Genomic DNA, 12,977 nt, shown 5'->3' with positions numbered 1-12,977 from the left:
GCAGATTTCGATATTGATGCCGAAACAATATATTGTGCAGCCCTAGTAGACATCACCTTTTTAAAAGGATACTTTAGCCAAATCCCAATTCTACCCTTACCCCTTGTCCCAATTCGGTTTAATTAAGAGGCGTAGAGGTAAGGGGGAGGGCCATATAGCCCTTCAAACTGAGATTTTTCAGGACCACACTACAAACCAAGAGGTATGAGAGTTTCTTCTGACTTCACCAGTACCAAGACTGCAAATCAAGCAACCGAGAGCCACAAACGTAAAAAAAAAGTGGCGAATAATAAGACTTTTTCTACAAACAGGCATCTGATTGGTTATATTCACACGTTAATGTGTTACGGTTATATTCTTCAAAGAAACATTGAGGAAAACAAAAACAAAAGCGATAAATCTCGCTAACAACACTACCTCAATTAACCACTACAAAAACCACCAGCTATTCCAGAATGTGTTTTATAGAGTGTATGCCCTTCCAGCCGCTACACAGTACTGGGAAACACCCATACAAACTCATTCACACACATCATTACGGCGAATTTAGTTCATCAATTCCCCTATAGTGCACACCAACACGGGGAGAACATGCAAACTCCACACAGAAATGCCAACTGGCCCAGCCGGGACCAGCCATAGTGCTGGTCACCCCATGCAAAAAATTAGAAAACATATTTTAAATTCTGAAACCCTTTCCCAATGACTTGACAGAATAAGCCGTTCTATCAGAAAGTTTTTAGTTCATACAGAAGATTAGCGTCAATACTCTTGCTGAGCATTTAAAACTCAACTTCCTCATGAATGGATTAAAACACTTGCTAGGCGTAGGCGAAGGGCTATAAAACAGAATTGCGATTGGGCCTATATACTGCAGGTTAAAGGTGCAGTATGCAAGTTTGACACCCAGTGATTGAAGTAAGTATTGCATTTCTGGAGCAAAACAACTGCAAAGCGCAGGTTGCCAGATTGCGGACTAACAGGAGCAAGTCTGACGACCGAGCCTAAAGGCTTATTTGAATCATGCTCTAAATAAAAACAACGGCACACGATAGAAGAAATATTCTCCAAATTAAAAGGAATTTTTGTTTTAACCAACACCTAGAAGTGATACAATAGAAACGGCTTCTATTGCTTGCAGGCTGAACAACAGAAATTGTACAATGATCGTCTAATGTTTACGTTCAGAATATTTAGATTATTTGCTAATTAATAACCTCATGTGGAACTCTGAATCTGCATCTCATTTCGGAGTCTGCTACTGTCCACCGGAGGTCACATTTTGGTCATGGACGCATGCTTTCGAGAGCCTTACTGATTGAATGAATGAATGAAATGCGTAGGTTTCCGACAAGGCAACCTGGCGTGCTGAAATATAATTGGCTAAACTGGCAGTGGGCGGGTTGAAACCAAAACAAAGACAGATGTTCCGGCACAGGACACACATTTTCAAAGCAGAATATCTGACTTCAGCATTACTTTTCAGATAAAACATGTTCACTTAGCATGTTTCTTAAATATCCGCAAAAATTTAATGGCTATGTTGTGCTTTAGAAGAGTCAAAAACGAACATAAGGCACCTTAAACTCCATTTATATACTGTCTAACCGATACACAACTCCTTTTACGATTCTGACTGTAATGTTGTAATAATGTGCACCTCCTATAAAGCTGCTTTGTCAGGATAATAATGGCTTAAAGCGTTATATGAATAACTTGAATTGAATGGTTTGGCTGTAATCAGCGGGCGCTGTATCTGCAGACGGTGACTGTGGTCTGAAAGGAGAACTGGTGCTCTCAGTAATGAGCTAATGAGGCCGGACACCAGGCCTGCTGGGACAGACGAGTAAATCAAAGCCCAGTGCAGGAGGAGCCTCTCAAACCCAAAAGAGCTACTGCAGGAAATCACGCAGAGAGCCAAATCCAATACACAGAATCAATACGCTGCCTCAGACGCTGAGCATACTGTAAAATCAGCACTAATCACAGAGAATCACAAGCTCCTGGAATAACCGAGGATACAGAGGAGAGCAAAAACAGCAGAGAACACACTTCATCTTCTGCAGATACACAGAAGAAAATAGATTCATTGGATTTACTAACTTTTTAAGGTAACTGGTTGCAAACAATTTATATGGTCAGAAGTTACAAATTCTGAGAAATGCTCAACTTAACTTGTTAGCTTAAATTCAGCCCGTATAAATTGTTTGCAACCATTTACCTTACTTAAAAAAGTTAATCCAATGAAAACATTATATCAGTGCATCATGAGGCTCATTTAGAAACCTTTGTGTAGAAACCTTACAAAAAGTGAAGGTACAGCAGATTCAATTTGTATTTATTTATTAATGATTATGGCTCACCTGATGTTTTAAAGTGGTGCAATTAAGTCAACATTTAAAATTAAATACGTTTACTTTCTCACGCCGAGTTTGTTTGTCATAGGACCCATCTAGAGTGATAAGTTGCGTACACATGTTTCCACCCGTTTTTGTGTGTACGCCACATTTATGATTAGCTTTTTCCATCCAAAGGTGCTAATTATTTTTATGTGCAAAAGTGGAACATCACAGTTAAGTAGAGCTGCACAATTAATCGTAAAAAGATCGCGATCTCGATTCGACCCCTAGATGATCTTAATCCAGCATTTCTACGATTCTGCCAATCATATTTTCAAGTTCAGGAGAGAAGCAAAGGCGGCTGCACGAGTCTTTTCATTGTTTCACACACGTCGCTCAGCGACATGGACACCACCAAATGATGTTAAAAGAGTCACATACTGTATTTATAAGGTATAATTCACCTAAAAATTTAATTTTTAAACTCAATATCAACAGGAAGCACTGCAGAAACGACACTTTTAGGTCAAAATATCGTTTTCTTTTTTACATAAATATCTGTTATTCTGAATAATAACGGAACAATATTTCACACATTTTACCTTGCAAAAGTTATGATAACATCAGACACTTGGATTTAATTCGTTTTATAGTTCAAATCAAATTAGTTGGATATGTCCGTGGTTAGGGATATTTAAGGTTTTCTAACAATAGTTTTACAATCAAAAGGGTAAATATGTAATTGGTCATTTATAACCTTAAATAACCTCCACTGCATTGAGTCGACTGTGCCATAAGTGCTATGCCAGCTAAGTAATATCCTTAAACATGTAATGTATAAGCATACTTTTCACATTGTTTCTACATCTTAATCAGATTTTCATTTAATTTAAGTCAACAATTATTCAGTGTAATCTGCAGTACAGTGCTCAAAACACCAATGCATTCATATATATATATATATATATATATATATATATATATATATATATATATACATACATTGAGTTTTAGAGCATTGGAGAAAAGCATTTGTTAAATGTCTAAATGTAAGTTAGCACTGGAATTTCAATCTCACTACTGCACACCCTCTGCAGAAGCCATTCGGGAAATGCTGTCCCAACATTTATTCATTAAGCAGACGCTTTTATCCAAGTGACTTACAAACAGAGAACTTCACAAGCAATTTGTCATGAGAGTCAAAAATATTAATATAATGCCAAGTTAGAAGCATTAACTTGATTAGACTTTCCAGGATGCACAGGGCAGAACTGAGAGATGTAAAGAAATAGACATAGGACAATAATCAATAACTCAAACTACTGTGATAATGAACAGCACAATACTGATCTGAATCAGAATCGGTTTTGTTGCCAAGTGTGCTTTACACACACAAGAAATTTGTTTTGGCTACAGAAGCTTCCAGTGTACATAAAGTGACAACACGAAAATAAATATGAGAAAAGACGACAAACATTAGACAGAGATGCAATTAGATATCGTGGGAACTTCTAAATATATTAATATAGTATGCCTTTTGAGAATATTCAGATCATTGTTTTTCAGGTGTTTTTGCAGAGCCAAATGCTTGAAGTCTTAATAGCAGATTTATTTTCAAAAAAATAATATTTAGTTAATCTGGGCAATGGCATTGAAGCTTACATGAATAGTTATTTGTATTCTGTTCAATGTAATTATGTAAAGAACATTATAAGAAGCATTTGTTAATTTCTTAGCGAATATCTAACAACATAAAAACTGTAATCGCTTTATTAAATGGAAAAAAACCCTAATACAATTCTTTAACAAATAACTATAATATGGCAATTTCTAACTGTTGATTTTAATGCATTAACTAACATTTACTAATGAGACTTTATCATCCCTTTGCAGTTTAATTTGTTTTAAACCTTTATTTACAATGAACAGTAGCAAAACCAGCTGGTTTAAAGAGACAGTACACCATGAAATGAAAGCAACAAGATTTGATGAGAAACTGAAAATGTACAACTTAATTTAAATTCAGCCCAAATTAATTGTTTACAACCACTTACGCCCCATTTACACAGGGCGTCAGCGTCAACGGTTTGAATGGGTGACGTCAGGCGTTGCCGAACTGCATTGTGGATCCGTCTGCGCCGCTTCAGAGGTTGTTAGAACTAGCTTAACTTTTCAAGCGCCGAGGGAAGCGTCAGCCAATCAGATCGCTGAATGCAAATACACCAGCTAGACAGTGGCCTATTGCTGACCGAATCTCATTGGCTGACGCTGCTATGACAATCTCTTCAGCCCCAACTTCAGTGTAAAGTGTCCTTTAATGTAAAAACATTTAGTAAATTCAAGGAATCATCTTATTAATATTTTTTTCAGTGTATGAGTTGATTTGAAAAAAAAAAAAAATCATTGATGCATTTAGGCTGAAGTGACAAACTGCAAGCTTTGGATGTTTGTATCAGGTTTAGATCTTCTAAATGCGATTATTAGAGCTTATAAAATTATAGATAACCTTAAGACTAATATACTGAACATCTAAAAATCTTTATTTCGATTAAACGAGAGGTCTTTTCACATAATGTAAACCATAAACCTAAATTTGCTCAGTGAAGAACAGAAATCTGTGCTTCCAGAAACCCAAAGGAAATTCCTGAGGGAAACCATGGCGAATTAGTTTTCTGGGTTTGCCGACAAATTGACGTCATGGCTGAACAGCTCCATTGTAAGGGTCAAGATGGAAAAAGCCATGAGAAATGAATTTATGACAGTTTTTTAGTGCAAGAAAGCTTGACTGACACTAAAAGTAAACTTTTTTTAAGACTTGCTTTACCGGCCCGTATGTACGTTCAGCAAACAGCACGGCTCCCGGTATTTACTCTCTCGCTTTGGGTTTTAAATATTTCACAGTTTCTCTCCAACACAGTCTCTCTCTCTTTCTCTCAGTCTGTATGTCTGTCTGTCTTCTCCAGTTTCTTAGCAGATTCATCAAATGAAAAGCTTTCAGAGGCTGTAACTCCTCCGTCTGCCAGACGAACGTTCTCAGAGTTTTGCTGTCCCCATCTCTGGACTTGTTGGAGCCGCAGTGGCTGGACAGAGAAGCACATCTGTCTGAAACACAACCACCAACAACTCTCACACACTCACTAACTCACACACACGCATACACTCACGTGCACACATATACACACAAATGTATTAATGAGCACGTGAGAGACGCACGCACACACACACATGTCAGCTTGTGGACGCTGGAGAATGATTCTGATCGGCGGTGAGCTGCTCTTAGAGCCGTGCGTGAGGTTTGCTGGTGGATGGGATTTGCTCGGCGGCTGTAACCTTGGCGTAAGTCTGAGTGAGCCCTACAGGCTTATGTTAAAGAGGATGATGCTGCTGGAGACCTTTGGCCTATTTCAGGGCTGTTTGAGCGAGAGAGCCGGAGTTAAACACACTTACTGTGCACGTACCAGAATACACCTGTCACTTCTGATGCACCTGACAGCTTCTGCATATAATTAATGTCACCAAAATAACTGTTGTCAGACAGGTTTTCCATGTCCGACTGCTTGAAACAAAACTGAACGATGCTTCGAATGTGTCAGAAAGTCAATTCATCAATGACATAAAATACGAGAGGCATTTGTACTGTAGTACCAGCAGAACATACAAGCAGACAAACCAGCTGAATAACTAAGGTTATGCATTGATTAATGACAAACGCAGACCATATGATGAATGGTAAGTGTCCTAATATTATGTTGAGAGTACCTGAAAGCACGTTAAATTCGTTTAGGTCAGAAACCTGCATTTAATATTATGATTTTGGAATAAATTAAGAGCTTAAGATGTGTTAACCCCTCTCTTTTGCTTAAGCCAACTCTGCTCTAATTGGCCAACTGGACCAGTCTCTCTTGATTGGTTTTCTGCGCCTGAAAGGAACGCTTCAGAAAGTTTGTGTGTCACAAGGAGGAGGGGATTATGCAAATGAGTTAATTCGATCATGTTGATGTATATCGGTAGCAGGCCAAAAATGTGAGAATATAACGAGTTAAGATGAGAGCCGACTCTTCTTTTAGAGACTATATCTTTATTTATAACACACTTTTTTGATTGAAAACTATGTCGTTAATTCTTACATTAAAGCATAGCTAAGTTATGATCTGCACATTAGATGTTTATCCAGAAAATCGATGACTTGTTCTTTAAAATCAAACGAAACACAAGTTCGGTTAACCAGTGAACAATCATGTCTGAAAACTCTAGTCGAACTCCAGTGCAGAGGACAGATAAAGCATACTGGTCTTTAATGGCATTAGTCTTATTCTGGCATCACAGACTGACTGTAACCTTGAGCATGAAGCGTTCAGATCTTTAAAAAGATCTCGTTTAGTGTCTAATCTGAACAAACATCTGACCAAAGCCAGGCCGGTTCTCGGAGGATACGGTTATTCAGAGTTGCACACTTTTACACTCAACTTTGTAGTGTATACGTTTAGTGTCTTCTCAAAGGAAACAACATTAACAATAACAAACCAGAAAGTCTACCAATTTGACGTTTACTCTCTCACTAGCTGTGCCTCATTTCAGAGGATGCATTCGAAGTGCGCTGTGTCATTGTGGTGAGACGTAGGCGGTCTCATTTCAAAAATTCCTTCAAACGCAGTCTTAAAATGTGTCCTTCGCTTCCCAGGTAATGAAGGACACAACCTGTGGATCTGTCGCGGCCTCAAACATCCCAAGATTCATTGCAAGCTGATGACGGCAATACGTTTTTAAAAGAAAACTCTGGTTTAAATGTGGTTTACTTGGATATCTAAACACATGCAAACCAAAAAGAGTATGACATGTCTTATGGCAGAGTGATTTTATAGACTGTTTACATGTTCATGTGTACATGCATGGATCAAAAGAAATATATCTCTCTCTTCTGTATATCTTGTTTTTGCCTTCAGAGCGCTTAAAATACATTTTAAAATCACTTTGAAAAAAAAAGTCATTACAAATTTCATCAGCGCTTATTAACAGCAGCTGTTACGATTGCCAGGTGACGAGATCCGTCCTCTGTAGGCTTGATCGTCTCATTTCAAAACGCTCGGTTCAGCCTGTGTGGACTTCGAAGGACTTGCCTTTGAAGTCTGCATCTTTCGGAAGATGCAGCCTCAGAAATGAGTCACAGCTAGTATACACTTTCTCAATCACTCATACACTGCTGCCAACTTAATTTAGTCAACAGTTGCCAAATTAGTCAAATAAATGATCAAATATCTGTCATGAGTACAGTAAGCATTCACCATCAGGAGGCTGAATAATCGCTTACAAAGTAGTTTTTCAAGTGCAAACTAAAATAAATACAATAATCCAAACTTAGCTTTCAATAGCCCCTCCTCTACACCAATAGCTCCTCCCCTTCATCTATAGCTCCTCCCGCTCCTCTACGTAAAGCTGAGACTTTTGAGTGCATGAAGTGTTCAAAATTCCACACTTTTATTTGAATTCGGGTTAAGGCTGCACAATATGTCGCACAACTATCATTAACGCATTAATAGTATATGCGATATACGCATCACAGACGTGTGATAAATAAAATTTACTTTACGCATTGGTTATTTATCTAAATTTTATCCATCAGATGGGGGCTTACTATCTTTATTCCCACTTCCCCAATAGCTGCTTTTCTGCTATTGGCTGGAGCTGGCTGAAAATAAGCACTAATGGGCGGAGTCAAGACAAATGAGGAAAATGACAACAGCCAAACAGAGTCGGAATATTTTTTTTTGTGTCTGAATTAGAATTAATAAGATCTGAAACATTTGTTTAACCTGTTTATTTTAATATATTTTTCCAGGACCATGCAGGCCTAATCCGGGTATTTAAAGATCTTTTCAGTGTGAATACACTACTTACACTATAAAATGGCATAGATTTGTTCATGCGCGTGTGATTTGTGACACATATTTCATTTAGTTAGGAGCAAACACTAAACCTCTTCAGTTCAGTGGTTAACCAATGAAACTCCTCAAACTTAAATAATCTTTAAAAAAATCACAATATTTGAGGAAAACCTCTTTTTTTCATGACAAAGATGTTTTCCTGGCTGATAACACAACATATTCACTGTATTTTTTTTTAGGCAAACTCATTTGGAAAACCTTTACACAAGAGAGACAATAGCTATTTCCATCCACCTATTTTTATGCACATATATTGATATCCGCATAAAAAACTGTTGATGGAAACACCAAGATGAGCTTATATAGCGGATGCCTAAAAAAAGTATTCTTATCAAACAATTTAAGATGCTATGCACTTTAATTTCACAAATGTGTCTTGATTTTGATGGGCTGTTCATCAAATTTCACATCAAATCAAATGCATATTACTCCCCTCTCTAGAACTAAAGATCTTTATAAATCATTAAAAATGCTCAAGGCATACAGTAGTTTAGGGTACGTAAAGGATTTAAAAAACATAATTAATACCTCTAATCACATTAACTCAAAAGAAAAACATTTCTATTTCGAGTAAATGCCACACTTAAAACTTTCAGTTCAAACAATTCTGAATAACACAATTTTTAATCGCAATGAAAACGCATCAGCAGCACAACTGTTAAGCTATGGGGTCAACATGTGCAGCTCTGCTCTTTTAACAATTTTAATCCATTAAGACGAGTTAATTAAAGTTTTTTTTGTTCCCGGTATGCCTTTTACTCCTTCCTCCTTTTCAATTATCCAAATTATGCAAAGAGCACAAGTGGCAACTTGACACTGATGGCTGTAGTAGACGTTATTCTGGAAATTCAGCTTTACAGCATTAATTTAGAGTTTCACAATACACTCAAACAGAAAGCAGACAATCTAAACTGCAAAAGCATGATTTAAGATATTTTTTATTAAATAAACATAGCATGGCTTATGTTAAGGCCTTACATATATATATATATATATATATATATATATATATATATATATATATATATATATATATATATATATATATATATAGTTGGAGTCAGAAATATTAGCCCCCTTTGAATTTTTTCTTTTTTTTTTTAAATATTTCCCAAATAATGTTTAACAGATTCAGGAAATGTTATAAGTATGTCTGATAATAATTTTTTCTTCAGGAGAAAGTCTTATTTGCTTTATTTTGGCCAGAATAAAAGCAGTTTAAAATTTTTTAAACACCATTTTAAGGACAAGTTTATCAGCCCCTTTAATATTTGTTTTCGATAGTCTACAGAACAAACCATTATTATACAATAACTTGCCTAATTACCCTAACCTGCCTAATTAACTTAATTAACCTAGTTAAGCCTTTAAATGTCACTTTAAGCTGTATAGAAGTGTCTTGAAGAATATCTAGTAAAATATTATTTACTGTCATCATGGCAAAGAAAACAGAAATTGGTAAAAAAAATAAACAGGGGCGCTAATAATTCTGACCTCAACTGTATATATATATATATATATATATATATATATATATATATATATATATATATATATATATATATATATATATTAGAGCTGCACGATTCTGGCTAAAATGAGAATCTCGATTTTTTTGCATAAATAAAGATCACGATTTTCTGTCGATTCTGTAGATGTAAAATAAAGGTATGGTAAAAACAAATATATGGCACAACACCGATAACAATATTATGTGTTATTATTACGCGCGCCCTCTCTGTGATAACAGCTCACAATTTTTTCGCTTCATATTCGGTTGACAAAAATCTCTTCTTGTAATGAATTTTGTTTGGTATAATTTTTATGTTAATTTTAATGCATTTTTTGTTGGTCAGCACATTTGTAAACATAATAGTTTTAAAATGTATTTCTAATAACTGATTTTTTTTTATCTTTGGCATGATGACAGTAAATAATATTTTACAAGATATCCTTTAAGACACTTCAAGTTATTGTATAGTATACAGATGGTTTGTTCTGTAGACTAGGGCTAATAATTTTGTCCTTAAAATGGTGTTTAAAAAATAAAAACAGTTTTTATTCTGGCTGAAATAAAACAAATAAGACTTTCTCCAGAACAAATATTATCAGACATACTGTGAAAATTTTGCTCTGTTAAACGTCATTTGGGAAATATTTCAAAACATAAAAATACATCTAACGGGGGCTAATAATTCTGACTTCAGCTGTATTGCAATAACAACAAAACAGTCCCAGTATATACAAATAAAATAGAATGTCTGTCCAATAATAGGTTTTTAATAAGGGAATTATAAATTAAATTGAAGTATTAGAACATATAAAATATAGCATTTGTGACAATTTGCTTTATTTCATAGATTTGAGTTATGAATTATAACAGTATAGTGATACTACTTGGTATTGTGATACTTCAACTGGTATAGTATCATGGCCTAAATTAAGGGTATCGTGACAATGCTATGTGGGTGTGTGTGTTAAACACATATATATATATATATATATATATATATATATATATATATATATATATATATATATATATATATATAAACAAAACAGTTTTGTAACAGATATTTACATTTATGTATGATTTGTATCATATACTGTATATTTTATTTCTAAACATAAACATTTTTTTCTAATATATGCATGGCATGCCTGTATTTATATATATATACAAAATGCATGCACAGTCTACACACACTTGTCAAAAACTTTTATTTTGGATGCAATTAATTGTATTAGTGTGTGTACTTTAAGCGTGGCCCAACAAATGAATTAAAATGAAGTAAATCTATAAACAATCTGGGATCTTTAAATTACATTAAATATCAAGTAAATATAAAAAAATAAATATCAAGTCAAAACACTTAAAAAAAAACCTTATTGAATATTCATGCTGAGGTATTTAAACTGTGTATACAGTGAGATCTTTGTTTGAGTCCTGCACAATCCCACCAGACCTCTGACCAAAACCTTCAGTGCAACACCAACAAATATTCATCAGTACACTCCTGAGACACACACACACACACACAAACACACACACGTAACAGGCAGCTCCTTGTGTCACTGCAAAAGCTTTAAATTAATCCGATACAGCCTGAGAAAGCGTGCTACACACAATCCTTGACCAATGCTGGGGTCAGACGTGTGTGTGTGTGTACAGTATGTGTGTGTACAGTGTGTATTTTCCAACATACAGTTACACAAGACAGAAATGTGTACCCACCTGATGAACAGGACACGAGGAATATGGCCAAGGCCAGTTTGGTGTCTGTCCTCATTTTCAGTGCAGATTCTTGTACAGCGATAAATCCCAGCAACACCCAAGCCGATAATCCGCTCCCTCGAAAATTAATGTTTTAATATTGCCAAAAGCATTTATTTGTGAGCAAACAGGTCCGGATCAATGTGTAAGTCTGCAAGAGAGGTTTAGTGTTGGAGAGATTTGACAAATCCTCAGTGCCTGTGTTTCTGTCTGCATAGGTGAAATATCAAACATTAATACAGTCATACTGAATCAGAGAGCAAACTGTGCTGGACAGTCTCCAATACACTTATGAGCTAATATCGATCAGTATCGATCACTCTGGGCGAGTTTATCAACACATAAAATCCCAAATCATGATGGACTCGGGTTTAAACACATCCTGATACGATCCTCAGCTTCTCCGACGATGATTTGGACAAATATGAAGGTTTATTTTCTCAAAGTTGTGATTTTAATTCCGGAAAACGCGAATATAGATCCAATCGAGCACCGAAATGTAGCAACAGCATCTAAATCGATTAAAAGCGTTGTGTTTTGTCGTGTCGGATGAACTCTATTCTTGTGTAAAATCCTCAAAAACGCGCTTTTCCGCCGGATAATCCTGGATCAGTGGCAAAACGGGCGGTTTCTGGAGTTTTTCGGTGTGTTTTAGCGCTGTAGCGAAGCCTCCAGATCTCCTCCCGTGAGTCCTTAACACAACATGGCGATCAGCGCGGAGTGTTTTGGTTTTTTTCCCTCTCCTCCACCACTCCTCCTCCCCTGTTCATCCACTCCTCCTCCTCCTCCTTTCCTCTTTTACTCTCCATCAGGAACAGCGATCGTTTCCATGTGGCGTGTTTTTCAGAGTTTTGTGTCCAGTAGGAAGCGCTCTGTGGCCCAAAATGGCGGTTCTCCATTTGGTTTCATTGATTAGTTTTGGCGGTTTTTGTGGACAAATGAGAACTACACGTTTTGATTTACTATATGTGCTAATTGTAATTGTAATTGTAGGGTGATGATACACATTAAAATCGACATACTGTTATCTGTGTGAAATTACATATTACAAAGCCTTTGAAAATAATCACAAATGACAGTGATTGGTCCACCTTTCGCTTTGGTGAGATAAGTAACAGATATCAGATGATAGCGCAGTCTGCCTTCTGTAGCAATATGAACAATTATGATAAGGTAAAAACAAACATATAGGGATTAAATTAAAAATACAAATAGTGGAAGACGAAATATTAGAAATTAAATTTCAATATAATTTAAAGTCGGTTGCTACCATTCTACTCGCTCACTTTCTAAGAGAAACCCTTGAAAACAGGCTTTTGATTGACAGCTCAAATGGACTGAGGGACGTAAGCAAGCGCCAGCTCGTATTACGATAAGTCCCGCCCCCAAACAGACGCCTCGTTAATATGGACAGCTGAAGTG

At 36.0% G+C, this 12,977-nt stretch overlaps 1 protein-coding gene across 4 annotated transcripts in view; it reads right to left on the bottom strand.

The window, feature by feature from the left end:
• acvr2ab (activin A receptor type 2Ab) overlaps nucleotides 1–12,260 on the bottom strand; it is a 40,010-nt gene extending 27,750 nt beyond the window's left edge. For all 4 annotated transcript variants that reach the window (XR_012407501.1, XR_012407502.1, XM_073953488.1 and 1 more), the window contains exon 1: nucleotides 11,517–12,260. Coding sequence is in view for 2 of the 4 variants with exons in the window: in XM_073953488.1 (XP_073809589.1) it covers nucleotides 11,517–11,571 (55 nt within the window). In the remaining 2 variants the exon portion in view is untranslated. The remainder of the gene's footprint in view (nucleotides 1–11,516) is intronic.
• Nucleotides 12,261–12,977: the final 717 nt, after the last annotated feature.

The sequence above is a fragment of the Danio rerio genome, chromosome 6 (assembly GCF_049306965.1).
Source record: "Danio rerio strain Tuebingen ecotype United States chromosome 6, GRCz12tu, whole genome shotgun sequence".
Lineage (NCBI taxonomy): Eukaryota > Metazoa > Chordata > Actinopteri > Cypriniformes > Danionidae > Danio > Danio rerio.
Note: the sequence above shows the minus strand (reverse complement) of the source record. Positions and strands in the feature narration are given on the sequence as shown.